This window comes from Oreochromis niloticus, linkage group LG5 (assembly GCF_001858045.2).
Source record: "Oreochromis niloticus isolate F11D_XX linkage group LG5, O_niloticus_UMD_NMBU, whole genome shotgun sequence".
Lineage (NCBI taxonomy): Eukaryota > Metazoa > Chordata > Actinopteri > Cichliformes > Cichlidae > Oreochromis > Oreochromis niloticus.
The window spans coordinates 21999924-22027579 of record NC_031970.2 but is presented as its reverse complement, the minus strand read 5'-3'; the positions used below and the strand labels follow the sequence as shown (position 1 = coordinate 22027579).

Below are 27656 nucleotides of genomic sequence, written 5' to 3'. Positions count from 1 at the left end.
ATATTTACAAATGGAAAGAATGCAAAATGCTGATCAAGTTTTCTTTGAAGCATTTATTGATGGGAGGGTGATTTCGATGATATCTGGTAACCTTTGCTCAAACGGGATACCACTAAAGATCTCACGCCCTCATCCAGGTTGGCTCTTCCACAGATCCGTTTGCTACCCGCGGCGGACTTTGTCCTTCTCTCTGATGAGGAAGTCTAAGCCGTACATCGACAAAGTGCGGGTTTAAACCATGAGCAGAGTTTGACTGGAAGCAAAAGCAACACATAAGGATCTAACAACAAAAGGTAAGAATTGGTGACAATATCAGCAGTACACTGGATATGTCTTTATTGTTTGTCTGAACGATGTACGGCGAAGGCTTGCTGGAAGGTTGGACTTAGTTCTTCTCTTTATTCACGGCTATCAACATCATTTAAAAGCATACTTTTCAAAATAAAATTTAAAGAATAAGGGAAAATTATTTAAAATGAATTCATGGTGTGGTTTTGAATCCAAGCCTTTAAAGGCTTAATGATTTTGGTTTCCACTGACTGTCATTACGCCACTTTTCCACCTAACCAACTACATGAAGAACTTCATGTATTCTTCATATGTCATTAATCAAGATCTGATTTAAGTGTTCCCTTAATTATTTTGATGTGTAGATATAGTGAAATCACTTAGAACATTTGCAGTGCACGTTGTTTTACTTGTATCATATTGATGTGTTGTGTTCAGTGTGTTTGGTCATGTGTCACTGCAGGTGTGCAGTTGTGATGTAACTGACCACATTTCTGTGTTACCACAAGACTGATTTCTTGATCTATTTATAATTCTCTGTGTTTTAATTTAATTTTCATTCCTATAATTAGCTCCGACTTAACACAATAAACCTGTAAAAGTGCAAGATTTATGGGTTTATTTCAGATGACTCCACTCAGATAGTTTCCACGTATGACGTGTGTATGATTCATGTGATATTCCAGGTGAGTCCAGTCAGCATGTTCAGGAATAACAGCCCGTTTGGCTATGATACCAGCAGCTATGCAGACTCACTCCAGTCCAAGTATGTATTCTGGCAATTTTTTTTATCTGGGCAACAATCAATTGGCTGATTGCTTTATTCATTTATTTTATTCAAAGGTTCAAAGGTTTATATTTAATGTTTTGTTTTTGTTTTTCTGTGACAGTGGTTATTCCACGATGGATGAAGCCCCATCACGGCTATCAAATATGTCGAGGCCAAGTGCAAAATCAATTTACTGTAAGTAAACATTGCTGTTAAACGTACTAATAGGTTTTAATTTCATATATATAACTCTGATTTATCTTATTGGATATTTATTTCTTTTATGACCTTATGCAACCGATCATTTCACTATGCCATTGCTGCCTTTCCATCCTAAATATTTCAATTGTCTTCTGCTTATTGTTTTTAATATTATTATTATTATTATTATTATTATTATTATTATGCTTCCACCTTTAATTGTATTTGTGAAAGAACATAAAGACGTGCTTTGTGTTTCAGCAGTGCAGAGGCAGGAGTATGCAGCATCAATAAACAAGATGATGGGCAACTTTCAGTGCAGAGTGGAGGTGGAGTATTAAGAACATTTTCTATTATACATCCAAATGTACGGCCGTCTCTGGATAGTGTCCAACTTCTGTTTTAATCCCTCTGTGCCACAGCATCTGTTCACCTGTGACCTGGACGGGAAGGAGCTGAAAAACATCACAGACTGTGTGGACCGTTTGAACCTGCTGGAGGAGATGGGTCATGTGTGGGGTCAGAACATGCTATTGGAGGTGCAAGGCACCAAAATGATGCTCACAGACATTGAAAACAAGGTAACAACTACAGCGCAGTTTACAACAAGTCTATTTAAAGTGGAATGAGTTAATTGGATGAGTTATCATCACATCAAATTTGTGCCAATTTGCATAAATGTCTGATATCAAAAGTATAGTAAAATGCAGACCCGCTGTCATGTGTCATACAGGCGGGTTGAAAGTTCTGGGTAGGGCTAATAACATGGAGAGACAGGCAACCACGTGTATGTCAGTAAGAGGAAAATGCACATTTGCCAGTAGCGTTTCACCTTAAAACACTTTAAAACCTTATTTATTTATTAGGGCACACTAACCAATAAAGTAAAAGCATACCTGGATCAGTTTATTTTTTTACACATTTTAATACATTCATTTACCTATTTTCAGTTTCTCTAGCAAAACATAAAAACACGAGCTGTGAGTCCAGAGGTTTTCACAGTACTGTTTAATGATGTTCAAACTTTTATCCTGCAATGATAGAAGCTATAAAAACATGTGAATCAACAACACAACATCCTTTGTGATTACTTTGTACTTGCCACTTTTTCAGGAGGAGCTGGAGTCGATGCCTCTCAGTGACATCCAGGAGTTCAACGCTGTGCTGGACGCCGGGGTGTTTAACTCTCTGCTCACAGTGTCAGTCCAGGCCAGGAAAAAACGCAACATCACTGTCTTCATGTTCCAGTGTGATGATGTCAGGGTGAGGGCAAACTGGCCGAGACGGCTGCCATCATGACTCATATCAAGTGAAAGCAAAGGGCAAGTGATTTTCTAATTCTTTCTTCTGTTTTTTTACAGGCCGACTACGTTGAAAAATATCTCTCACTAGCACTGACACGCCGGGGACAGAATTCAGGCATCAAGTACTGCAAAATTTCTGTGTCCATACACTTTAACCTTTATTACAGTTTTCTTTGTGAAACTGTATCTCACCTTTTTTTTTAAATCAGAAATGAAGTAGTGAAACCTGCAGTAGTCCCTAAACCCAGAGAGCCAGAGCCTGCAGCTGAACCAGCGTGGCAGTGGAGTGAGCCTGACTATGGTGAGGTTGTGACAGCTTACATGGTGGTACTGATGCACTGGCTATTGGTGTGATGATGGTGTATTCATCCTCTTTTTCATCCGTTTGTGGTTGTGTGTATAGAAGAAGACCATTTGCATGATCCTGACATGTTACTGCCTGAAGATGAGGAGGATGACGAGGAGCCCTTCATGCGTAAAGACGTATCTCGTTCATACACGGAGCTGGACAGGAATGTGGTGAGTTTTCTTTAGGAGAAGTATATTTTGCTTCTTTTTTGCATGCTTAAATCAGAAAGCATCTTTAATAACATCTGATAACATCTTTTCTCAGTGGCTTTTTTCTTTCTTGCAGGATATGTTGAATCATATTTTAAGTGACGTCGAAATCTTCATGGGACAGTTAGCTGCAGCAGAAGCTAAAAATGCAAAGAAGAAGAAGACGAAGAAGAAGAAGCAAAAGGGGAAAGGTCATTGCAAAAATGAAAAGCACACTTGAAAAAAAATCGCATATTGTGTGAAATTCACAGCTTCCAGCAGCGCCTGGTTTAACTCAATTCAGTTTAATTCAAATAAGTGTTATTTATGTAGCGCCAAATCACAGCAACAGTTGCCTCAAGCTGTTTCATATTGTAAGGTAAAGATCCCACAAAAATACAGAGAAAACAGAGAAAACCCCAACAATCTATGAGTAAGCACTATGGCGACAGTGGGAAGGAAAAACTCCCTTTTAACAGGAAGAAACCTCCAGCCTAGACCTATTGCAGGTCTAGGCTGCGATAACTAAGGGAGGATTCAAGGTCACCTGATCCAGCCCTAACTATATACTTTATCAAAAAGGAAGGACCTCTATTTTTTTTTAAATTTAGTATTAAAAATATAATTTTAGATGTTATTGTTCTATTTAATTTAGAACATACTGCAGGCACAGCTGTGAGTTTCCCCTTTGGTCTATATTCATTATATAATTGTCGATTGCTGTGGGCTGGCTGAAATTACAAAGACTTCAAAAAAATAGCATAATCTGTATCTAAACAAATGTATTGCCTTTACTTTAAACTCTATATTTATATAAAAATACATTTTATTCTAATAAATATTAGCAGCTGTGATGTCTGCATGTTTATTTAATTATTTATCTTTATTTGTTTTGTTATTTTACAGTCATGGACAGCATGCCCACTCAAGAAGAATTTGAAGACTGTCTCCATAAAATTAAATTTGGCTTAAACCTGCTGGTTTGTTTCCCCCTTTTCCGTTAACACAATATCATCATGCTGTGGGTCTGTGTGTTGTTCCCGGTCACTGTGTAACATACAGTATGTGCGACATCTTTCTTTTGACAGGGGGAGCTCAATGGAAAGATCAACAATCCCAGTGCTCCTGATTTTGTCCACTCCTTTTTTGCCTCGTTAAAATTCGTAAGTGACTATTAAAAACATTTTTGGCATCATCTTTAGAATTTCGCAGCTCTGTTTCATCTGTCAGTCTCTCCATAGTTTATGGGTTTACTTAAGAAAGTGCTTTGACAGAAAAGTACAGAAAGCTTGACAGTTGTTATGAGGTGTTCATGCTGATATGCTGCATTTGGCTTTTGTAAAAATGCTGTCACATAAAGAACTGTTAATGAGTGTTTAAACACTGGGAATTAACTTAACTGGGGATTTGATTCTCATTTTCTCACTGGCTGGACTTTAAACTGCACAGACACCTTCTGCTGTCACCTCAGCAAGCCTTCCACCTGCTCAGGGTGGTCTGTGCACACCACTATTCCACTGGACTTATATTTGTTATTAATTGTTAATGCCCTCATCAGGTGGTGTCACACTGTTCTGAGGTTCTGCCGCCCAGCATTGTGGCGCCGTTGCTGACGCCTCAGTGTATCCGTCTCATGAGTGAAGAGGCGTCCACAGAGGAGGACGAGCTGTGGCAGTCTCTGGGAGATGCCTGGAACATTCCCAGGTGTAACAAGACATCTCTTATACTTTGACTTCTTTTTGTTTACAGCCGAGAAAGTGTCCTGTTAAATGTCAGCAGGGTAATCAAACATGTACTCTTACTGTTATCAGTACCCAGTGGCCAGAAGATGATGAGGACATCCCAACCTACACCCCGCAGTTCTTCGATGGCTGGCAGCCCCCTGAAGTCACTGCAGAACCTCCCCCCACTCCACCTCTGACCAGACAGAAGAGTGCACCCAAATCTGTGGCCAGACCAAAGAGCCAGCAACCTGCACCCAGTAAACCAGTAACCAGGCAAGAGAGCCAGCAATCTGCACCCAGTAAACCTGTGAGCAGTCAGAAGGATCGGCAACCTGCGCCCAGTCAGGTAAACGAAGCATTCAAGTATCTTCTAGTTACTTAAATAAATAAATGAATAACACAGATATTCACATCAATGCCATTTTCTTCTTCCACACAGACGTATGCCAATTGGAAACCTACACGGTACGCACGAACACATAAAGGAGTCAACGATTCAGTGCAAAGTGAGTGTTTTTGATTTTGACTTTTTTTCCCAGCTCAATGGAGCCAAAACTGCGAGAAGTGCGTGTGAAGTCTGACTTCATCTCAAGAAACCAAAGAGAGCTCACCGTGAGAAAAGGAGAAATAGTTCAGGTATCAGCAAAGTGACTCATCCAATTTTTCTGTCCCTACCCGCATTTGTTTTGCTAACTGCCCTCCATATTTGCTTTATTTGTGCCTACAGCTGCTGGACAAGACCAAGCAGTGGTGGAAAGTGAGGAATGACAGAGGGGAGGAAGGCTTTGTCCCCAGTAATATCCTGAGCAATAACAATGAGCAACCTGATGAAGAGGTTACTACTCAGCAGACACAAACACGTTACGGTTCACATTAAACTCAGTGTTGTAGAGACACACAAACACTGAATTATTCCGAGCGTAAATGATAAGAAATAAAAAGCATGTTTGTGTAGGATTAGACTTTTGTCAAGCCACAGGTGCCAATGGGAATGATCCCATTCCTGTTTCATTCCACACTCCAGGAAACTGGGAATTTACTATAAATACAAGAAACATGTGTAATGTGTCACTGCTGAGTGTTTTTGCCCTTCTAATTTGATGTTTACTTGTGTAAAACAAAGCAGAAACCCCAACAAAGACAGGAAGTAAAACTTTCAACTGTGTAAAAGTGACCAGGAATTACAAAATAAAGCAGGAACGGACATGAGCAAAAACCAATAATCATATAGTTTACACTATATTGCAAGCTGTATGTGCATTTTTATCTTCATACTTACTTAAAGTAATACTACTTTACACTTAAAGTAATAATACATTATTGTTCCATTTTCGAAGGAAATTGTGGCCTCTCCTGTCCTAACGAAGAGGTCCAAGCCTGCCGAAGTGAAAGCCTGGCTCGAAGACAAGGGCTTCAGTAAAATGTGAGTACAACCAGAATTTTTCACTCTCTAACGTAATGAATTGAATGTGCGGGTGACCTTGGTGTTAGTTTCTGGCATTTACTATCCAGTGTCTGCATAAAAAGAAACATGAAGGTCAGAAAGATCAGCTGAAATATCTGGGAGGAGGGACAAATGTGGACAAACAGGTCTCAGAGGTGGATGATCAACCTGCTGTGACATGTGCAATCATCTCTGTTCTCCTTCATATTAATATAAGTGTTATAAATAATCAAAATTATTGTAATTTTCATACATTTCAGCTTTATTTATTCAGTTTTCAGTCTGTTAAGTAACAACCTTAGCCGAACAACAAAACACGGCATATTAATGTATACTTTATTAACCCTGTAGGAAATTGCTTAGTCCTCTGCATTTAACCCATTCACTCAGTGAAGCAGTGGGCAGCTACCAATCCAGCACACGGGGAGCAGTGTGTAGAGACGGTACCTTGCTCAAGCCCCAAAACTATTCTTGGCAGCGGTGGGATTTGAACCCACGCCCCCAAAGACACTGGAGCCTTAATCCAAAACCTTAGACCACTCGGCCACGCTACAGATTGCAATGTGTTATTATGTATTTAATCCAAAAAGCAGAAGCACCGTGTGAAAATCTGAGTTCTCCCTTACCCTCTTAATCTCTATGGAAGCAGTAAGTATTATCCAGGTGCTGCTAATCAAATGCACATCAGCAAGTGTGAGCAACTCTATAAAAGCTGAAGTCTTGGCAGTTTGCATTGCCAAGACATAAGCAATGATCTCATTTTCAAATAATTTGAAGTCTTTCACTCTACGGTGAGAAAGATTCTTCGCAAATGAAAAACACTCAAGATTTTCCAATCTTGCCTGGAGTAGATTTTTCAACCCAAGGTCAGACCATGCAATGCTGAGGAACTGCAAAAAATCCAAGACTCACACTTCTCAGACTCTACAGGCCTCAGCATGATAAATGTAAAAGTTCATGACAGCACAAAGACTGAACAACTATGGCTTGTTTGGAAGGGTCGCAAGGAAAAAGCCTCTTCTCTCTAAAAAGAACATGGCTGCATGGTTTGTGTTTGCCAAACCACAAGACTTCTGTAACAATGACCTTTTGACAGATGAGATCAAAATGTTTGGCCACATTTGGGAAAACCAAACACAGCATATCAGCACAAAAAACTAACACCTCATACCACCCGACAGCACGGTGATGGAGGGGTGATGATTTAGGTTTTGTTGGCAGCCACAGGCCCTGGGTATGTTGCAGTCATTGAACTGACACAACATCCTCTGAGTACCAAAGTATTGTAGAGTCTAATGTGAGGCCATCTACCTGATTGGCTGAAAGTAAGTGATGCAACAATGATCCCAAGCACAGCAGCAAATCTACAACAGAATGACTGAAAGTGAAAAAATAAAGGCGTTGATCCAAAGTCCAGACCTGCAACTGACTGAAATGCTGTGGTGGTACTTTAAGAGAGCTGTGCATGGACAAATGTCTACAATGTAACAGAAGAGTGGGCCAAAATTCCTCCGTAATTACACGAGAGACTGTTAAAGTCATACAGAAAATGATCACTTCATGTTATTGTTGCTAAAAGTGGCTCTGCAAGCTAGTGAATCATGGAAGGTACTTAGCTTGGCTATATAAATCTGCAGGTATATAAAGACACAGTTGTGTTTTCCAAAGTGTGAGAAACAGATCAATGTTATTTATCTCGTGCAGCACTGTACGCTGTCTCGGCGTGGTGAGCGGCACTACGCTTCTGGGCATGACCAGAGAGGAGCTGAAGGTGATGTGTCCTGAGGAAGGAGGCCGAGTCTTCTTCCAGTTACAGGCAGTCAGGTCGCAGCTAGCCGTAAGTGACAAAGCGCTGCTTCACTCGTTTCTCCCGTCCATGTGGAGTTTCTATAGAAGCATGCTGCATGTAGCACAGACAACTCTGCTCTGTCTTTTGTGAACACTTTAGGCTGCCAGTTAATGAGACCAGTGACGGGACATCAAAGGGGACAGAAGAGGACCAAAAGAGGTCACCGATGATCAGACTCTGAAAACTTTGAGCTTTGAGTTTACAGTGAATACTTACGTCTCGTTTGAAATCAACTAAATATGCTAACAATATATATATATATTATATATGCTATTATTCTTTGTCATTATAACATGCATTCAAATCTGTCGTCTTGTGTAATATCAGATCAGAAATCACTTGAATTCTGTAATAAAAAGTTGGAGTCTAATTTGTCACAGCATGACCTGTAAATAAAAGTGTGACACAAGCTGGGTGATTTAACATGCTTTATTTTGTTGTCGAGTCATTACATGTGAACCTCAGAGGCATCTGAATCTGTAAAACTCTGGCAGTCCATCTCAAGCAATAAGGCTACAGATTACAGATTAATGGACATAAAATCAGGCAGAATTTAAAAAAAAAAAATGATAAAAATGATAATAATAATAATAATAATAATAATGTCTAAACAGTTACATGGCTGTAAAAACAAAGAAAAAAAAAAAAAAACAACCTCAGCTGAACACAAACACACACTGAGTACCAGAATACTTAGAGCACTATGAGGTTAGTAATGTAAATGATGCCGAACACGTTATCCGGATTGTGAACTGTTAACGCCATGTTTGAATATATGCCGTGTTTCTGTGTTGGCTCCCACTCAGTGTTACTCGACTTCATGTTTTTTCTCTCTGACCCTCATGTGCTACTATTTACTGAGCTCAATCTCCGGTATATATTGAAATATTGGTTTTAATAAAACAATACCAGAAACGTGAGATCTCAAGTAAAAGGAGTTGTTGCTTTTTCTTTTTTCCTGACAGTTGGCTTCAATATATAAATTATATGAGTAATATATTAATTTGAACTATGCAAAACTATAATGGGACTTATGTAGTTTTCAGTATGTCAGCAGTTGATTGCTGTGAGTTGCAGTCTTGAATACTGCTGCTGGGCTCCAAAAAGACATGATTTGTGAGGTAGGGTGTACTATATGTTGGACATTATTAACATAATAAACAGTAAACAACACGATGTAAAGGTGAACGGATAGAAACCGAACAGGTGGAAAAGTTTTAGTTAATCAAAAAAACTCCCATAATCACAGTGCAAAATGTTACAGAGCAGTCAAAAATGAATATTCAACAGAGCGAGTAAAAGGCTAACGTCAGTGTAGATGTAAAATCCATCAGTGTTTTGGTTCACGTGGAAATGTGCAAGGGCCAAAGTGTTCACAGACACTGCTGGAGGTGACGTTTGGCTTCAGAGTAAAAAGTACCAACTTTGACACTTTTATCTGTTACATTTGCATTGAAATGCTGAGAGTTCACAGGAATAAAAACAAGTGAAGAATAACGACTAATGCAGTAATAAAGAGGCCGAGCAGACACTCTGTGTCCACTTAGATTCAAAAAGCAATAAACAGTAATAAAACCACACTGGTAAAACTATGTTTATGACATAACACTAATCCACAACGGTCAAAGAAAACAAATCGAAGTGTCAAACCTTCACATCGATTACATAAAATTACCCATCTATGTATTGCCTTTAAAAAAAATACACTCTTTACAGAAACTCCCACAGTGACATTTCCACAGAGCTTCACTTACGTAGCTACGATTTATAGCTGAAAAATGACGGATTCTCAGTTTTTATTCTAACCACCTCTAAAGCAAACACTTACCTATCCTAATACTTTACAGCTGGTTATTCAAATAAAGCCTGATACTTTCTGACTCGTTCTCTTCTAGTCTTGGCATCAAAGTCTTACTCGACTGGGGTTTAACAAGAATGCTTGCAGTCTGATGGGAGGTCCAGTGGCAGGCAGTGTGATGTTATAATACAAAAATCCCGAGGTGGGTGATACCAGCTTTGACCAGGTTTGGGGCAAGTTAAAAAAAAAAATGCTACAAGTACTATGCAAATGTCTTAACCATGTCCCAGCATGGTTTGTGAATTCGTACATGGTGAACAACGCCGAGTACAAACCTGCTTGCTACGTTACAAAACAGATTCTGGATTGAAAGCTGGTCGGCAGCCCTGAATTAGTTTAGATGTTTTACATTAAAGCTTGCTGTAAACATCAGTCTCATTCTCTCCTGCCATCCATTAATCATGCAGACATGCAAATAAAAAAAAAAATCATTTACATACTCACAGAACCGGTAATAGATCCTCCTAAAGGCCAAAGTAAAAGCTACTTTACACTGAGCATGCAGCTAGGTGGTTTCAGCTAAACAGTGTGAAGCGCGTATATGCTCAGTGTTTATCGACTGAGGGAAAATAAGCAGGCGAGAAAGAGAGCATGCACTGCTCAAAGCTAAAAATGAAAAGGCACTGTGAAACCTTGGCTGGGTGCATATGTACAGTGCATTGCATGCAAAGGGGAAAAACCTCTGTAACTGTCTAGCAAAAGGAATGAGAGTGATCAGGGCCCCTAAGTACATACAGAGGGGGCTTCGTGGTCACAGTGAGGTCAAAGTGAGAACTCATCCATATTTTTTTTGTGCTGTGATTAAAATCTACAGTGTCTCTCTTTCAGTACACAAACATCTCATCATTTTTGACGAGGTCGCTTCGTTCGCTGCTTAAAGAGTCCCGTTCGCTTCGAGGAATGTTTGCACCAGCCACAGAAAGTCTGCTTCTCTCCTCTCAACTGTGGAGTTTTTTTCTTTCTGCACTGACTGAATCATGGAAGAACGATTCTAGAAAGTGCAATTTAGCAAGTATATGATTAAAAACCACACCAAGCAAGACACACACAGCTATGATTTAGTGCTGCAGCATTCAGTAGACTAAACAAGATGCCCGTCAAAGTTTGTTGTGCAGGTAAGTCCAACCTCCACCAACAATCAAAGCGTGTTATTCCTGCAAAAATGCATCACTAATTCTTCATTTGTGTGTAATCAAATGAAAGAACAGAATGACTAAATATGGAAGAGGCTAAGCAAAACAGGGGAGGTTTAAATGTGCTGGTTGTCAGCGTAAATCCTGCAGCTACTACTATGAAAGCATGTTACTAATTAACAGAAAACACCACAGGGACCATCTGATGGCTTTGACAGGACAGGAATACAAACACACGATTCCCTGCTGTTCAATCTCAGAAAACCCTGATGGCAGGCCCTGCAAACCTTCATGGAGCTGACTCAGATTGCAAACAATGGACATTTGGGGATACTTTCAATAAAATAAAACATGGCTGGATGCCCCCCCGCAACATTAAAGTAAGTGAAGCCTAAGTGTTCTGGCAGCACTGTATTCTTGGCTTTTTCATAGCTGTGCAGCTGTCATACTTGTACAATTGTTGTGGCGGTGTTTATGCTGCTCTCACAGCACATCTCTTCAGTGTCATGCTGAGTGGACCACGGGGTTGGGGATTTTACAGTTTGTCAGATTTCAGCGCCGTCCTGGGAAAGAGCCCATGGTGAGAGAGTCCTCCTCGTCGATAGCGTCCAGCTCGTCCGTGCGCACAGCGTGAGTGATGAGATGAAGCTCCTCGGTGAGCGTCTCGCTTCGGTACGCCACGCGGATGTCCGGGACATTGGTGCGGCGGATGTCGTTGCTCTCAGGACCTTCCTTAGCGTAATTTGGACCCAACCAGTAGCTTTTGGCCTGGAATTAGAGGAAAATACATGAGTGGGCATTTTAAAGTCATTTTAGAGTCAAAGCATCTTTCTGTGCAACCAAAGAGCCCAAACAGACTGTATCTCTTACAATGATTTCAAAGATGCCACTTTATTAGGAACACATGGGCACATAAATGCAATCCAATACTGGTCAAAAAAAAAAAAAAAAAGTTTAGTGTAACAAAGTTCTTTATGTTTATAGTTTTAACTCTGTGACACTGGTGTTCAGTGTATGTGTGTGATGGCGCTTCGCCCTCTTGTGTGTGTGTTTTGCTGTGTTGCAGGGTTTCCTCAGTCGAGCTCAGCTACTGTACCTCCACTTGCATGTTCTGAATGCTCGTTCTGCTCGTTCTGAATGTTTTAATTTATTCTTAATTCTTTACATTTTTCTTTAGATTTGTTTCAAGATTTATTAATTACTGTCAAGTTGGTCTGTGGGATGATCATTATTTTTTGGCATTTTTGCCTTTATTGGATAGTGGAGACAGACAGGAAAGCGGGGAGGAGAGAGGGGGAAGAGAGAGGAGAGGACACGCAGAAGGTCAGACTCAAGTTCACTCTTGCCCTGTGGCATGTGATCACCTGCTTACCCACTGAGCCAAAGTGGCGCCGTCAATTATTTTAATTTTTTGAAGTCCTGCACCACATTATATAAAAATGTATTTCTAACCTAATGTTACATTATTTAACGCTGAGCAATAAATTAAAGGTATTTTTAAAGTGTTTCCACAACAAAAACCTTGTAAAGGATACTATTTGTGATTAAACTACAATATTTTACTGACTTGCAATGGATTGTGTGGATATGTGCAGTACATCCCTGCTACACAAATACATGAAGAGAGCTTTAAATTACTTTACCTTGTGTGAAAATCCACTCATGAGGACACTGTTTCTTGCCAGCTCACACATGTCACATGAACTTAGTTTCCACACTTGAGTGGCGATGCTGTACTCCTCCATCAGAGGTTCCTGGGTCCAAACAAGCAAACATGGAAATTTCTACTATTTGCTTCTATAACTTTTCACACTGTGTGCTTTAAGTGAGGCCATGTGTGGATTCATACCAACCTTGGTAAAGTGGAACTGGAGAGGATCATCGGTGGACAGGGAGACCATGAGGCCTCTGGACAGATACTCTGGCAGTGGGTTGCGGTGGTAACTGAGGAACAGGCTGTTGTTGCTCAGTGGTGACATGGCAATGCCGACTTGAGCAAGGTAATAAACATACTGCAGCACCGGAGCCTGAGGTCAGACAAAGGTGAAAAGCAACAGAGACAAAGAGACAAATCAGCAAATACAGCTGCAAGCTACAGTGGATTGGCAGATTTGTTTTGATTATTCTTGCAGAAGCAAAAGAACAAAAAACACACCACCCACACAGTCACACTAAACTGAAAAACAGCCTCTCATTTTTTATTTATAGCATATAGGGTCAGATATGTAACTTCTTTGAAATATTAACTCATTTTCTGTCTTTTTTTTTTTTTTTCAATCAAGCAATCAAGATGTGATTAAAGTGTAGTCTTTCAGCTTTAATTCAAAGTATTATATTAACTCTTTTGGAATTAAAGCGATTTTTAAACATAGTGCCCTATTTTAGACGCTCAAAAGGAACTGAACAGCAGCTTCATGGCTAGACGAGGCCTGCTCCCTTTAAACAGATAAAAGATCTGGAGTGAAATCCAAGCCTTGATCTTGATCTGTTAGTTTCTCCTCAATGTGAAGTCCAAAGACATGTGGGAAAGGGGAAAAAAACAGCTCACAATCCAAGGTATACCACATCATCTGATGGAGGCAATGTTTATAAACATGAGCATGTATGGCTTACAATAAGAGAACCATGTCACTAGTGTTTATAGATGATGTGACTGCTGATAGAAGCAGCAGGATGAATTGTGATGTGTACAGGGCAACCCTCTCTGCTCAGATACAGACCCATTAACAAGCAGCAGCTGAATGCAGCCGTAGCAAAGGCCTAGCAGAGCATCTCAAGGGAGGAAATGCAGCACTGCTTTTAAGTCATTGTAGGGACTGGAGTCTGAAAATGGGGGACTATGTATAAAAAAAACAGTTATTGCAGTACTTTTGTTAAATGCCTCTAATTTAAGCTGAAAGTGTTAACTTAAATCAAATCTTGTTTGTTTGATTTAAAGTCCTTTGCATTTCAAAGCAAAATTATACAAAAAAACCCAAAACAACTATGTCAGCGTTCAAAATCCTATGGCCATAACTATAAGTGTCTCAGTAAGGTCCTGAGCCATCAGGACATCTTCAATGCACTTTCACTGTACAAATCTCCAAATTTTCACCATCCACTATATATAGCATCCCTATGATGATGATGATGATGAAGGTGGTGGTGTATCAGGTCAGAAGATTTATCTTCTATTTCAGCTGCTATGATGGCAATTATAGCAAATTTGAAAAAAATGCCACTTTGCAACCACTAATGGTTAAAAAACATAATATAATATAGACCAATATAACAAAAACAACACACCAAGCTAAGGACCCCTGGTGCCCTGTTAATGTTTCTTTAACCTGTAGCGTTGATGCAATGTCAGCATTACAAATCCAAAGTTCGTAAGCTACTTTGTTATTTTATGATGATAAAGTGAAAAGAAATTCCACAGCAGTCTTTCAGAAACAATCCCCCGTGTGGTGTCCTGACCTTTCTGAGCAGCAGACCATGAGAGATGTTCTCTGACAGCATGAAACCCGACACCAGGTGGTGGATCGGCCCAGCTTCCCCACAGTGAGGTCGCAGCACAAACGTATGGAAACCTCGCCGTCTGAATCCAGTTAAAAAAGCAAAACTTTATTTGTCAGTTATGATTTTAATGAATCATGTCTTTAAACTAACAGATATGTTAAATTATGTAAAAAAGAAAAAAGAATCAATATATCCATTTACCTTCGCAGGTGGTTGAGCACACTCATGTTGGCATAGGTGTAGTAGAGGTAGTAAGAGTAGGGTGGGTTGTCTTCTTCTGTCCAGTTTGCTGGAAGCGGACTGTCGAGATTGAAAATGTGGTGCTCAGGTTTGGACTCATCGTCCACGCTGTCAAAGCCCACCACCTATTAAGCCACGAAAGCGGACAAAAACATAATCATTTAGTGTCTTTAAGTACAGATCCTGATGCGGTGAATTCCTTGTGAAAAGACACTCACATGCTCCAGGAAGAGATGCAGCTCAGGATGACTACGGGGGTTGATTGTGACTTCAAACAGAGGCATAAAGATGTTCTCCAGCATCTCCTGGAAATTAGCCAGCTGCTTCTTTGTGTGGTACACATCACTAGAAAGGTGGGAATTGGACAGTAAGCTGTGTCCGGCTGTAATATTTAACTCAGCTTTGTTTTCTTTCTGCTTTTTCGCTTTTTAAAGACTTAACATTCCAAGCATAGTACAGGTCCTTACCTAAATCCTAATCCTAATGTCCTGATCTAAATGCTAATGAAACGTCCTTGTGTCCTTGGTGTATTTTTTGTAATCTGCTGCGTACTCTCAATCATTTAATGATGAACCGTTGGAGGAACACTTACAACAGACGGGGCACCTGGACAAGCCAGCGCACATTATCAGAATACACGCTGTGCTTGACAGCCCACTGAGCCAACTTGTCCCATTCATCTCTAGAGCGGCCGTAGATGGACAGACGGAGCTCAGAGTTCTGGTACTTGCTCTCCTCTAGGTCAAACATCACCTCCTGGACAGATAAAGCCAAAAGAAGTGGGTGTGAATACTTTCAAGGATTATTTAAATAAGACACATACAGTACCATACAAGTATCACTTCACACCTTAATTATATGTGCAAAATATTTCCCTTCGATGTGGTTGTCTGTCTTGATGAAGATCTCTCTGAGGATGGATTCTCCAATGGGGTTGTATTTGGCGTTGAACTTGTCAAACCGATGAAATGTGTTACGGTCCTGATGAGTTAAAACAAAATTAAATATTATATCAATTTTTTTTTTTTTTTTACTACATGTATCACACAGTGCGTCTTAATATATATATAGTGCTGAAATGCTCCTCTCTCTCACCGCGTGCATGTCGAGCGTGTCTACACTCAAATCGAAAGCAGTCAGGTTCATGCTCTCAAAAACCTCCTTGAGGGTCTGACCACGGCCACGCTCAATGTGAACAATCTCCTCGGGATATTTCTTCATGGCTCTCTTAATGAATCTCAGCAGGTGCTTCTGGTTCATGCAGGATGAGGCGTGTATGTGTGTGTCCACCTGGAGTCAGGTCAGAGCAGGTTTAATGTTCGAGCTTCACCAAAAGCAGTTATTTATGCAGCAGGATTAGCTCTCTATGAAATTGTTTAAGCATTCTTTTAATGTAGGTATCTATATTTAACTGTCACTTGTTGACTCTTGCCTTTCTGATGTTGTAGAAGTCTCTATGAGGAACTTTCTTCTGAGCTGCCAGCTCCTTCATCTCGTTCAGAAGGATGTGCATTTGAAATTTAGAGCTTAGGTACTGCAGGCGACGGTAGCAGAAAGACTTCCTACAGAGGACACAGGGACGTGTTATATTTAGACTGTGCACTGAGCCATAAAACAACTCATCCTTCAACTCATATTGTTAAAAGAAAAACTCACACTGGCCCATTGATAATAAGAGCCATCATCACATTCATGTCTGCAATATACTCTTTAAGGTCAGGATACGGCAGGTCAAGTTCTCCACTTCTGAAAAGCAGAGTGATTATAATGTTATACTTTATACAGACAGAGTTGCTTGAAAAATAATGTCATTATGAAGGTGCAAACAGATCATACTTATCCATGTTGGTTTTCTTAGTGTAGACATGGACTACCCCGTCCACCATCTTGCAACCATATCCTGTGTCTGGTGGCATGTTATTGGGGTCCTGATTGTCGTAAGGGTGTGTTTCAGAAACAGGTGGATGGACAGGGGCATCTGGAAAAAACAAAACGGGAAATGGATATCAATCATTTTTCTCATGCTACAGCATTACATAGGTATAAAATATATATGCTACAGAAACTATAATTTTTTAATGCCAATAATAATGCTCAGATGTAAGAGGTATTTTTGCTACACAGTTCACCTGGTGTGTTTCTGTTTTCACTTGGTCTAGTTTTTACCAAAAAAGTTCAGATGCAATTATTTAAAAATCTCGTAAACCTGCATTTTATTCAACAACATAACAGAGACAACATTTCAAATGTTTAAACTATGACAATGTATCATTTTAACAAAAAATCTGTTCAGTTTGGATTTCAAGGAAGCAATACATCTCAAAAAAGTTGGAATAGGGTCATGTTTAATGTTTAGCATCACTGTGTAGCATTAACAGACTTTTGGGAGTGGAATGATGTCCCGTTTTTCTCTGATAAAAGATTCGAGCTGCTCAGCACTCCTGTGTCTGCTTTGTTGTATTTTAATTAAATGCTGTTACAACTGGTGAAAGGTCTGCACTGCAGACAGACGAGATCAGCACCCAGATTCTTGTAATACGAAGCCATGCTGTTGGATTAGATGCACTATATGATTTAGTATTGGCATGCTGAAATATCCGAGGCCTTTCCTGAAAGACATCATCTGGATGGGATTGTATGTTGCTCTAAAGCCTGTGTGTGTGTGTGTCATCTTCACATGTGGTTTGTTCTTAGCACGACAGAGCTTTAACCTGCATTTGTGGATTGCACAGTGAACTCTGTTTACAGACAATGATTTCTGGATGTGTTTTTGAGCCCATTCAGTAATTTTCCTCGACAGCATCATGCCTTTTTTTGCCTAAAGAGATCACAGAGATCAAATATTGGTTTTTGGCTTTACCCTTGTGTACAGAGATTCCTCCAGATTCTCTGAATCTGTTTTGAATGTTGATGATATTGTGTGCTGTAGATTAAGATATTTAAAATTCGCAATTTTACGCTGACGAACATTATTCTACAATTTTTTTTAAAACTTTTATTAATCTGCAAAAAACAAACAAACACTAAACCAAAAGTCTGCTTATTTGCCTCTCTCGGACGCTCTTTTTTGAGTTGTCTGCCATCAAATTCAAAATGAGCTAATGTTTTTCATGAAATAGCAAATGTCTGTTTTTCTGTGTTCTATTGTGAATAAAATATGGGTTTATGGGATGTGAAAATAGAATAGAATAGCTTTTTATTGTCACTGTTACAAGAACAATGAAAGGCAGTTTGGCATTTCTCCATGTGTGAATCATTGATCTTTGTTTTTATTCTCATTTTCAGCATTTTCAGCATCCCACCATTCTGGGAATTGAGGGCTGTGGCAATGTCCATCAAACCAGAGAAAAAGTACAGAAAAAAATCTTCAGGAAATTCAATCACTTCTCTAATCTATAATTAGTCTATAATTACTGTTTGACGTCTGTCAGTCTTTTTGAAGGCTGAATGAGCCGATTCGCTTTTGTACCTTTGAAACTTCTGATTTTCCACAAAATCTGAAACGTCATTGTAGTACGGGAAATATAACCATATCTTGGTAGTTTGGAAAGCTACTATTATAAAAGAACTATTATTTACAGTGTAAAGGGGAAATAACTTCGATTTGTAAGGGGTGACAAGGGAACTTGTGATTATTTATTTTACTGACATTATTGTTCTGCCAATTATTTTCTTCATTATTTGACTGTTTGCCAGTAAATCTCAGGGAACAAGTCAAAAGTAGCTGCTTTTTGTCTATTTATGAAGTCAAGTCCAGCTGGTTCAAGTATGTTTTCTGGCTCCGTCTTTCTAATGAAACCTTTGCTTTTTTCTGCCTAGCTATGCTGAATGTTTGCATGTTTTACCAGCGTCTACAGGGGTCTCTGGTACATCTTCATAAATTCCCAGATCCAGAGTCTTCATCCCAAGGTCCTGCAAGGCATGAGCTGTAGTCTTACAAAAGTTCTGCAGGGAACGGTTTATGTACTTCTCCCGGATAAATAGTGCCTTCACAACACACTTGGCAGCATCTACTAGGTCAGTGAAGGGCACCTGGAAATATAAATAGAAAAGTCGTGAGCAAGGATGCAAATGAAACAGATTTGAGTATTTTATTTTCACTCCTGATACATCTAACTGCCACCACCTTGTGCAAATTGTCACTGACTCTCTATGCTCTCATACTGACTGCTAGGGTCTCTAATATTGTCTTTCCCTTGCGGTATAAACTTTGAGGCAACTGTTGTTGTGATCTGACACCAAATAAGTAAAAGTGAGATGAACTGGACTGAATTATTTTGCTAACTATTGTTGATTATTTTTAAATCCTGTAAGTAGCGTTCAGCAAACGATTCTCACCCCACACTTTTCCTCTCCAGATATTGAGACCCGCTGGTACTCTCTCTCCATCGGCATTTCTCGCTCCTTAATGGCATCATCAACAGTGTCCACACTTTTGTCTTTCATTAACCTTAAAGGATAGAGGAGGGGGCAGAGGAGGGGAAGTGCAAGGGCACACAGAGTGGTGAGATGGAAGAAAAAGGTAAGTGACTGCTTTTTTACAGACTAATAACAGGGCAGTCCAGTCAGTCGAAAAACGTTTAGATCACTTGATTTAAAACCTTTTTTTCATGTTGGATACATTTAAAACATTTATTTATGGTAGATTATCCATTAACTGAAAAAAACAAGACAGGTTTGCAAACATTTTACAGTAATAAGATGAGGATTTTGTTCTCTTCAGTTCTAGAGATTGAAATCCTAGGTATAGAAACGAAGACAAACTGACTGAGCATGGATAACAATGATATGTCAGGGTAAAACCCTTAACAGTTAACCCGTGAAGCTGCTCAATGACCAGAACTCTGTGAATAAGTCAGGATTTACAGGAAGTACAAGTTTCTTTATTGAAGAAACCCAAAATTTTTAAAAAGAGGGGATACAAAATGCCCGAGTACCATAGATGCACTATAGGGAGTTAAGTGACTTTGTTCCAGTAAGAAAAGCAGCTTGGAGTGTTTCAAGGTTTTCTGCACAGTACAGGTCCATAACAAAAGCAGCAGAGAGCACCAAAGCTTCAGATTCTTTAATCAGATTGTCTTTAATCAGCAGCAAGCACACAGAGAGCTCTCCTACATCACAAATAAACCTTCAAATACCTTACACGCTACTTCTGTCTCCTATCACATTTGTTCCATAAGATATTGAATCATTGCTACACACTAATTTACCATGTTTGGTAAACCTAGCTCTTTTAATAAAAAGTTAAATCAAAGGTCACAGTATCCATTTCTAAGACATATTAAGTCACCAGCAGGGGGGAGACGTAGTCCATCTCAACGTGGCAAAAATCACTGCCACTGGTTTTGGAAAAAAGTACTTTCACTGGGTTAGCAAAAACTATAGGCTAGGTATTAATAAATATTATATTAAGGATGAAAATTAAATGTCCAGAGGTACAGTGCTATGCAAAAGTCTTGAGCAATCCCCTCATGTCTTTATATTTTCTTAGGAAAATTGGAAATAGATGTAGAGATATATCAAAGCATCCATAAATATGAAAACATTTTAAAGGGGAAAAACAGGGTTTGTACAATCATAATGAGCTTGAAAGTCAATATTTAGTTTGAACACCTTTATTCTTTAACACAACCTGAACTCTCTTAAGCAAGATTTCCTAAAGTAGTCTTTAGAAATCCAGACTTCAAAGCTATTCTTTGGATGTTCCCACATTTCTTCAATAAGGTTGAGGTCCGGGATCTGGGGAGGCCAATCTATGACTGAGTGTTCCACTGTCTGGTTTTACTGGATTGCACTGTTATGCTGAAAAATGAAGCTGTTGCCAATCAGATGCTGGGTCAAAATCTGATTGAGTTTCTGAGTTCATAATTCCATTAAATTTTGATAAGATCCCAACTCCACTGACTGAAATTCAGACCCAAACCATCACAGAACCTCCACCATGTTTTACAGATGGCTGTAGACACTGTTGTTTCTTTCTCCTCATATTGAAACTTCAGATTAGGAATTCATGACTATATAATATATCCTGCCATGGAGTGTGTGTAAATTGGCATATACCAGCATTTTTCTCCCTGTTTCCTTTCTGTAAGAATGTTTTTAACACCCACCTCACCTGCTGTCATAGCTTTTAGGCTTTTTTGCCCTCCACTTTTTAAGTATGCCCTGCACACCATCCTGACATATGCTAAGTTTTCAGTTAATAACTCTTAATAGTTATTAGAAAGTGTGTTAGCTTTGATTTCAACTGAAGAAATATGGAAGGAATTTTGTGTTTTTATGACAGGCCTTAAATTCTTTAGGCATTCTTTAGTGCCTAAAGAATTTAATATACAATGAACAACTTAAAATGAGGTCTTTGCTAACTTGTCCGTTATGTGTAAACTTAACACTGGTAGCTTTTTATGCTTGAATAATAAGCAAGCACAAGAACTGATCTGCTGGTCAGGGTTTAACGGCTTAACAAAAGCAGAAAGAAACATGTCCAGGTACAAGGACTGAACTGAAAATGATTTTAAAAAGTAACCAATGGAAGACTTTCAGAAAGCATAGAGACAAAAACAAAAACACACACACACACACACACACACACACACACACACACACACACACCACAGAAGCTGGCTATTTAAAAAAATAAGGTTTGGCTTAAGACTTCTGCACATCACTACCTTAACTTTCTCAGAGTATGGGCAAACAAAACAGATAACAGAGATAAATAAAATAACAACCACAGTTAATAATGACTAAACAAAGGATAAAAAAAACCCCCACTGAGGCAGAGCTCACTCACTCTAGGTCTGCAGCACTGTCGATTTTCATGAAGTCCTGTTTGGCACGGAGTAAGATCTCTGGCTCAAGCCTTGGGGTGATATGCAGCAGTGCAGGATAGCGTGGGCAAGGCGGGGGGCAGATGGGCACAAGAGGTAGTGAGAAGAAATTAAGCACACAAAGGAAGAGAGACCAGATATAGACACCCATTCAAAAAGCACTGTGTCTTACACACATATACATACTGTACACAAAGAATTTTAGGTATGACGTGATCAAGGTCATCTACACAAGCAATTATTATTGGTTAGTAATAGTGAACTCTGATTGGTAAACAGAAACTTGCAGAGGGCGAGTCAGATAATCACCCAATGATCAGCTTAGTGGTGCAGATAGTCAACCCTGGCAATCGAGACAGAACCCACCTCCTTATAAAAGTATGACTAGGCCACGAGAAAAGGTGCCAGCTGCTGGCTATCCCAAGTTATCCAAAAATTGTGGTTAGTCAGCCTGCATGTGGGCATGTTGGGAGCTGATAAGCATGTGTGCTTGGAAACAAGACTGTGTGTAAAATGCAGGAGGAGAAGGGAAAGCTATAGTTGTTTGTCTCTGATAATATATCGAGTTCGTTTAACGGGCTCTGTATGTGTAGCGCGTTTGCACTTCCTCACTTAATATCCTGGCTGATCTGCCTCTCCAGGCGGTGACGTCTTTCCTCCAGCTGTTCGATGGGACTGTCCTCCGGGAACTCATACGGAGCACTCCGCATCTCGCTCTCTGTCATGCTGCGTGTGAATAGCTCCTGGTTGAGGCACAGATTATACCATTTATGGTGTCGTAAAACAGGAAGCCATGTCAATATTTAAGCATTTATGGAGATATGGAAGCCACTGAGGCTCTGATAAAACATCATCATATGTACCTCCAAATGAAAACCAAAGGTGAAGGTTGGACTGGGGTGTGTCAAAACAATTTGCATAGTTTGCGTGAGATTTTAAAAGACCACCCCCCTATTTTGTCTGGAAACAATAGCTGTGCAATTTTAAGTTCTTACCTCAGCAATCTCTTTGAACTTTTCCTCCATTGATGTGCGCAGGTCGATTGGGCAGTGTGCGAGAGAAACAGGCGTCCCTGGAAGGGATCGCTGGGTTTTGAGGGGTTTGGGCCCAGATGCACCGCGAAGATCTGTAGAAACGCACAGAAAAGTGTTACAGCGTTTGACAGGCATGTGATCTGAAATACTTAAACTTTGTGGGTCATTCCAAGATTTAATAAAGGCAGAGCCAGTAAATTATATTAAACTTTCTAAACACAGAGTAATGTACACTTAAATGTACACTTTCTTAAGTAAACCTGTTCAACTGCTCATTAAGGCAGTTATCAAATCAGTCAATAACATGGCAACAACTGAGTGTATTTAGGCATGTAGACATGGTTAAGACAACCCCTGGAGTTTAAACTGAACATCAGAGTGGGGAAAAAAGGTGATTTTAAACATGGCCTAGTTGTTGATGCTAGATGAGCACTGTTTTTATTTACATTTTACACATGGTCCCAACTTTTTCCTGACTTAGATTTGTATTTACAATTAGTCACAGAGTTTAGATAACCACATAAATTATCATGTGCACGGGACGTGTGGTGTGTGTTTACTGCCAAACACTCATGGAGGTTCACATACATATTTGGGTACTTTACAGGCCAAAGCTAATTCTGTAGCAATGACATAAGTCACTCTACAAAGTTCTTATTCATTTCACGGTCTGCTAAAAACAGAGACAGACATCCAAATATGTAAAAGTGATGATTAATATCAAATGAAGAAAAAAGGGAAAGACTCTACGGTTGGATTAGGAAAGACTGAGAGGTTATCTAAGAGAGGAAAAGTACGACTCTCGCAAGCATAAATTTGGCTCAGAAATAACAGCTTAGTCTAATGTGGCACTTAGAACTACCATGAGCACTCAAAAAGATTTTTTTTTAAAAAAGAAAAACAGCTCCAAACGTGTCTGTCAGCTAAAATCTTGAGTGTGTTATTATAAAAGTAACTGTAGCAGGTAACTGATTGTACAAGTCAACCCCAAACACTGGCAGTTATCACAACACTGGGCAGTTTTTACTCAAGACGTTACTTTGCTTCCTTCCTTCAGCTGCAAGAACACTGCAAGCCAAAAAAACCAAACAAAACAAACAAAAAAAACCCCCCACAACACTTACCCAGAAGTTAAATAATTAACAAGGGTGTAACTTTGAGTAGCTATAAAAATCTGGTCGCAGCAGTTGTGTCGGCAATCAGTGATAGAGCATGAAAATCCTTGCACAATGCTGTTGAACAAAGGCCAGCTTAGAAAAAAAAAGACTCATTTTACACACTGTACTTTCATGTGAACAACATCGACAGACACACCTGAGAGTGACACAAGTTGGAAAAGGATGACAACACTATTTAACACTAAAACAAAACAACAACAAAAAGGGGTGGGAGAGGTACAAAATGAGAAAATTTGTGCCTTTTTAGACTCTATTACGCTGAAGAAAATCAAATCTACTGATTCTGCGCATTTCCTGGGGGCAGCCAGGAATTTCAGTTAAAGTAAACTACAATTTAAACTTCCGTAGTTATAAAGGGCACAAAACCTCATTCAACCACTCATGAGGCCTCTGGGAGTGGCGTGTTCATGCTCCTCTAATTCCTGCCATCATCAGTACCGTGTCTGCCCTGTCACAATTAGTCTCCGCCGTCTGCTGTCTGTCTCTAAGGCCGTGGAGTCAGGAAGGAGAAGAGGGTAACTTACCACAGTACATTAGTATTGTGAAACATTTCATTATTGCACTTTGAAGTAACTCATGGAAAAAACCCAAATGTACGGTGGTGACACAGATTACACTGGACGGAAAGTTTCAAGCCAAACGAGGCGTCGTCCATGGAAACTTTTAATAAAGTACCTACATTTTCTAATAAGGACGACAATGAAAGACACAATGAACCTAACCCATAGATTACGCGCAGGTATATATATATATATATATATATATATATATATATATATATATATATATATATATATATATATATATATATATATATATATGTTTTCATATGCTGAATATTTTTCATTTTAAAATGGACAAACAGGTGACTTAAGTATACAGATGCTCACATAAACAGTCATTCCCAGTATAGTATCCATGTAATCCTCTGGCCTTTCCATAACAGATGACTCCTAATCCAGTACACCACAACTCTATTTATCTCAGTGACATCACTCTGATGGGCAGTACAAACTTTCTACAGAGTTCTAATGCAAGTAAACACACCAAAAATGATTGAAAAAAAAAAATGAAAAATTGAAGCAAAAGCAAGCAGAAAAAGTACATTTCCTCTAACTTAGCTAACAACAGTGATATTACTTCTAATAATAATACCAATTTAAAATCACTAAAACAAATAACATCCAAAATCACAACATGTGCTATACAGTAAAACAACAGCCTAGCCCTAACAGCCTAGTAAGAAAACTTTATTTACAAAGGCCTACCAAGTCATTTAATGGCTTATTTAAAAAAAACAAAAAAAAGTGAAATAGCAATAAGAAATAAGAGCATCAATTATTAAAATGAAGACATGCATTGTTTCTATAATCTTTACACATTTTTAATATTTAAGACTTTTATGTTTAAGAGGGACCTAAAATCTAATCGTGCTCAGTTTTCTTGGCAGTATTTTTGTGAGCATCCCCTTTTTATTTGCTTTGGTACACAAGCATTGACTTCCAGACCAAACGTTAGCTGTGTGAGCGTTCCTGCCTATTTCAGAAAGAAATAGCTTAACCCTTTCATCTTCATCTTGAGCTTTTTTTCTCATAACCCTGGGTAATATTGACAAAGCACTTCATCCTAAATCTCTGTGATGTCCCTGGGACTGCACACCGCCCACATGCTCATTTAGTATCTGTGGAGCTGGCTCCTACTCTAAAAGGATCAATGCAGTCCTTCGAGTCTGCCTCATTCTCCCAAGTTCTAGCTCTAGATCACACCAAAGAAGCAAAACATAGCACTGTACAGTTTATTCATGAACATATGTCAAAGCAAGAGCAAAATGCAGCAGTTTAACAAAAGTGTGTTTTCACAGCAAAACAAGTTGGTAAGAATCTAACTTTCCATAAGCCTCGCATTATAGTCCGTCTTAAACAGCCCCACTGGATTACCAAAATTCCTAGTGTTAGATCCAACATTACAATTCAGGTTTAGATACATTTCTGTATCTGCAAAATATAATGCAGATTTGCTAAGCTGCTAATGCAGGTCCCAGTTTTAAGTTTTTAATTTACAGCTAGCAGTTTGTTCACTTTTCTTTATATGACAAACTTACTGGTGATACAGATACATCAGGCCTGGCTGTGCCACTTCTCTAAGGCTAGACTGAAAAATCTGTTGAGTGGTTAAAGGAGATTTTTCACTTACATCAAAGCTAATTCACTGTCCTTCTAAGAGTTCCTGTTTTGTTTATAATCTGCACAAGCACAAAGAGGCAATACAAAGTCCTACCAACGACGTCACTGAAGTCCTCTGATTTACAGGTTGCATTAGTGTGCCAAGATATGCAGCAGTGTGCCAACAAAGAGAGGGAAGAAGACTTCATGATAGCATTGGCTAGGCTAATGTTTTATAAGGAGGGAAGTGCAGTCAAGATCTTAATTAAAGCCTGAGCATATACACATTGCGTTTTGGTGAATGACACTAAATGAAAACGTTTAGCTTAGCTTTGTTTGTTTATAATGAAATTAATTGGCTCTCACCAAGTCCCTGAAAATCCCAGACCACCCGTCTGTTTGTTTAGTTCAACAGAGCAGCACGTTAAAGGCAGGAAAGTCCCAGTCAGCTCACTGGCCTCTGAATCAGGACTCCTTTGTATCAAATTCACTATGTTAATGCTCTTTTCACAGTAGGTAAGAATATTAAATTAATATCTTCATATAAATAAGCCTACGTAATCAAGATTTCATGTCTTGCTGAAATGCTGCTTAACATGTTTTCAGGTTGAGTAACTACAAACTGCAAATAGTTGGCCTAGCTTACATGATGGTGCTTAACTTGAGAACTAGTGATGGCAGACATCAATCTGAATCTTTGTGTTTTGGAATTTTATAACTTCATCATCAGTTTATTTGATAAGAGACTCGGCAGAACTAAAAATGTACTTGATTTGCTAAAATACCACCTCTATCTCCAAACCTCATTTTAGGTGTCACTATAATGATAAACAATGCTTTGCTACTATTTCATATACTTTATTTCATTCATTCCATTCTTCTCTGTAACTTAGGGGCATTTCTGTCAGGCTCACTGATTATCAAGCTACCAATTGCATGAGACTGCACTAAAAACAAACCCTTCATGTTGTATCTCTGCTTTTTTTAGTGCAGCATAAAAGAGGCAGTTATCACCTTTAGTCAAAGGAGGCTGAAATAAACCCTAAAATGAGCTTCATTTCTGGTACCCAAAAGATAACTGATCATTTCAATTACATCTCATTCATTTCATTTAGAGTTTGAATCTTTTCTAAAAGACAAAAACTGTAAAATCTCGAGAATTAGAGATTGCCACACTGTCCCACAGTCTTTTAGGAATGAAACTAAGGTGACTACAATGGAGCTAAAGTGGAATTTTAAGTATTATACTTAGCAAAATATGTTTGTTTCTCCTCTCTATGCTGTTTTTTGACCTACCTATATTTGAAACAGACACACCCTGACATAATGACATGAATTTGAAAGTGTGTCTACCACTAATTGCAGCAACCTTGCCAAAACACTTTTCTTGGTATTTTTTTGCTCTTTTGTTTAACTGGTGCACATGTCTCTATAGATGGAGTTTGACTGCATACATATACAGCTTATATGGTCAAATAACAGAGAATAACTATTTTTCTGCAGCAAGAGGCAGTCGAGAGGCCAAATGACCCTCTGCTGAACAATGCAGTGAAGGCATATGGACCTGCATCTCTGCAGGGATCCATGCTGGCTATGCAAAAATGAAC

General features: G+C 39.1%; 2 protein-coding genes and 1 non-coding gene across 8 annotated transcripts in view; 1 reads left to right on the top strand and 2 right to left on the bottom strand.

Moving 5' to 3' along the window:
• Positions 1 to 159: 159 nt before the first annotated feature.
• On the top strand, positions 160 to 9350 carry eps8l3a (EPS8 signaling adaptor L3a). Of its 2 annotated transcripts, none has more exons than XM_005469560.4 (20): positions 160 to 293; positions 975 to 1054; positions 1179 to 1252; positions 1523 to 1587; positions 1681 to 1839; positions 2372 to 2521; positions 2620 to 2684; positions 2772 to 2863; positions 2966 to 3081; positions 3197 to 3311; positions 4006 to 4079; positions 4188 to 4262; positions 4658 to 4803; positions 4911 to 5169; positions 5263 to 5288; positions 5363 to 5459; positions 5551 to 5658; positions 6161 to 6246; positions 7972 to 8104; positions 8216 to 9350. In XM_005469560.4, the coding sequence occupies exons 2-20, from the start codon at positions 990 to 992 to the stop codon at positions 8225 to 8227; spliced, it is 1917 nt and encodes a 638-aa protein (XP_005469617.1). In that variant the 5' UTR covers positions 160 to 293; positions 975 to 989; the 3' UTR covers positions 8228 to 9350. The 2 variants fall into 2 exon arrangements, with proteins under 2 accessions (XP_005469617.1, XP_005469616.1); XM_005469559.4 differs by having other exon boundaries at positions 1520 to 1587.
• trnal-aag (transfer RNA leucine (anticodon AAG)) lies at positions 6740 to 6821 on the bottom strand. The gene has a single exon. It is a non-coding gene; the product is annotated as a tRNA-Leu (tRNA).
• Positions 8934 to 27656, bottom strand: part of ampd2a (adenosine monophosphate deaminase 2a) — a 35334-nt gene continuing 16611 nt past the window's right edge. For 4 of the 5 annotated variants that reach the window (XM_005469562.4, XM_005469564.4, XM_025907306.1 and 1 more), the window contains 17 exons: positions 22671 to 22801; positions 22288 to 22418; positions 21639 to 21707; positions 19184 to 19295; positions 18691 to 18877; positions 16682 to 16823; positions 16502 to 16591; positions 16278 to 16407; positions 15941 to 16135; positions 15695 to 15826; positions 15438 to 15601; positions 15064 to 15190; positions 14807 to 14970; positions 14564 to 14684; positions 12961 to 13134; positions 12751 to 12861; positions 8934 to 11875 (listed from right to left, as the gene is read on the bottom strand). In XM_005469562.4, the coding sequence (XP_005469619.1) occupies positions 11660 to 11875; positions 12751 to 12861; positions 12961 to 13134; positions 14564 to 14684; positions 14807 to 14970; positions 15064 to 15190; positions 15438 to 15601; positions 15695 to 15826; positions 15941 to 16135; positions 16278 to 16407; positions 16502 to 16591; positions 16682 to 16823; positions 18691 to 18877; positions 19184 to 19295; positions 21639 to 21707; positions 22288 to 22418; positions 22671 to 22801 (2396 nt within the window). In that variant the 3' untranslated portion in view covers positions 8934 to 11659. The remainder of the gene's footprint in view (positions 11876 to 12750; positions 12862 to 12960; positions 13135 to 14563; positions 14685 to 14806; positions 14971 to 15063; positions 15191 to 15437; positions 15602 to 15694; positions 15827 to 15940; positions 16136 to 16277; positions 16408 to 16501; positions 16592 to 16681; positions 16824 to 18690; positions 18878 to 19183; positions 19296 to 21638; positions 21708 to 22287; positions 22419 to 22670; positions 22802 to 27656) is intronic. The other variant, XM_025907307.1, reaches the window with a different exon arrangement.

Coding starts and splice junctions, on each gene's coding strand:
- eps8l3a (XM_005469559.4), top strand. CDS start 990: ATGTTCAGGAATAACAGCCCGTTTGGCTATGATACCAGCAGCTATGCA. Junction 1,055..1,178: donor GCAGACTCACTCCAGTCCAA/GTATGTATTCTG, acceptor TTTCTGTGACAG/TGGTTATTCCACGATGGATG. Junction 5,289..5,362: donor GCCAATTGGAAACCTACACG/GTACGCACGAAC, acceptor TTTTTTTCCCAG/CTCAATGGAGCCAAAACTGC.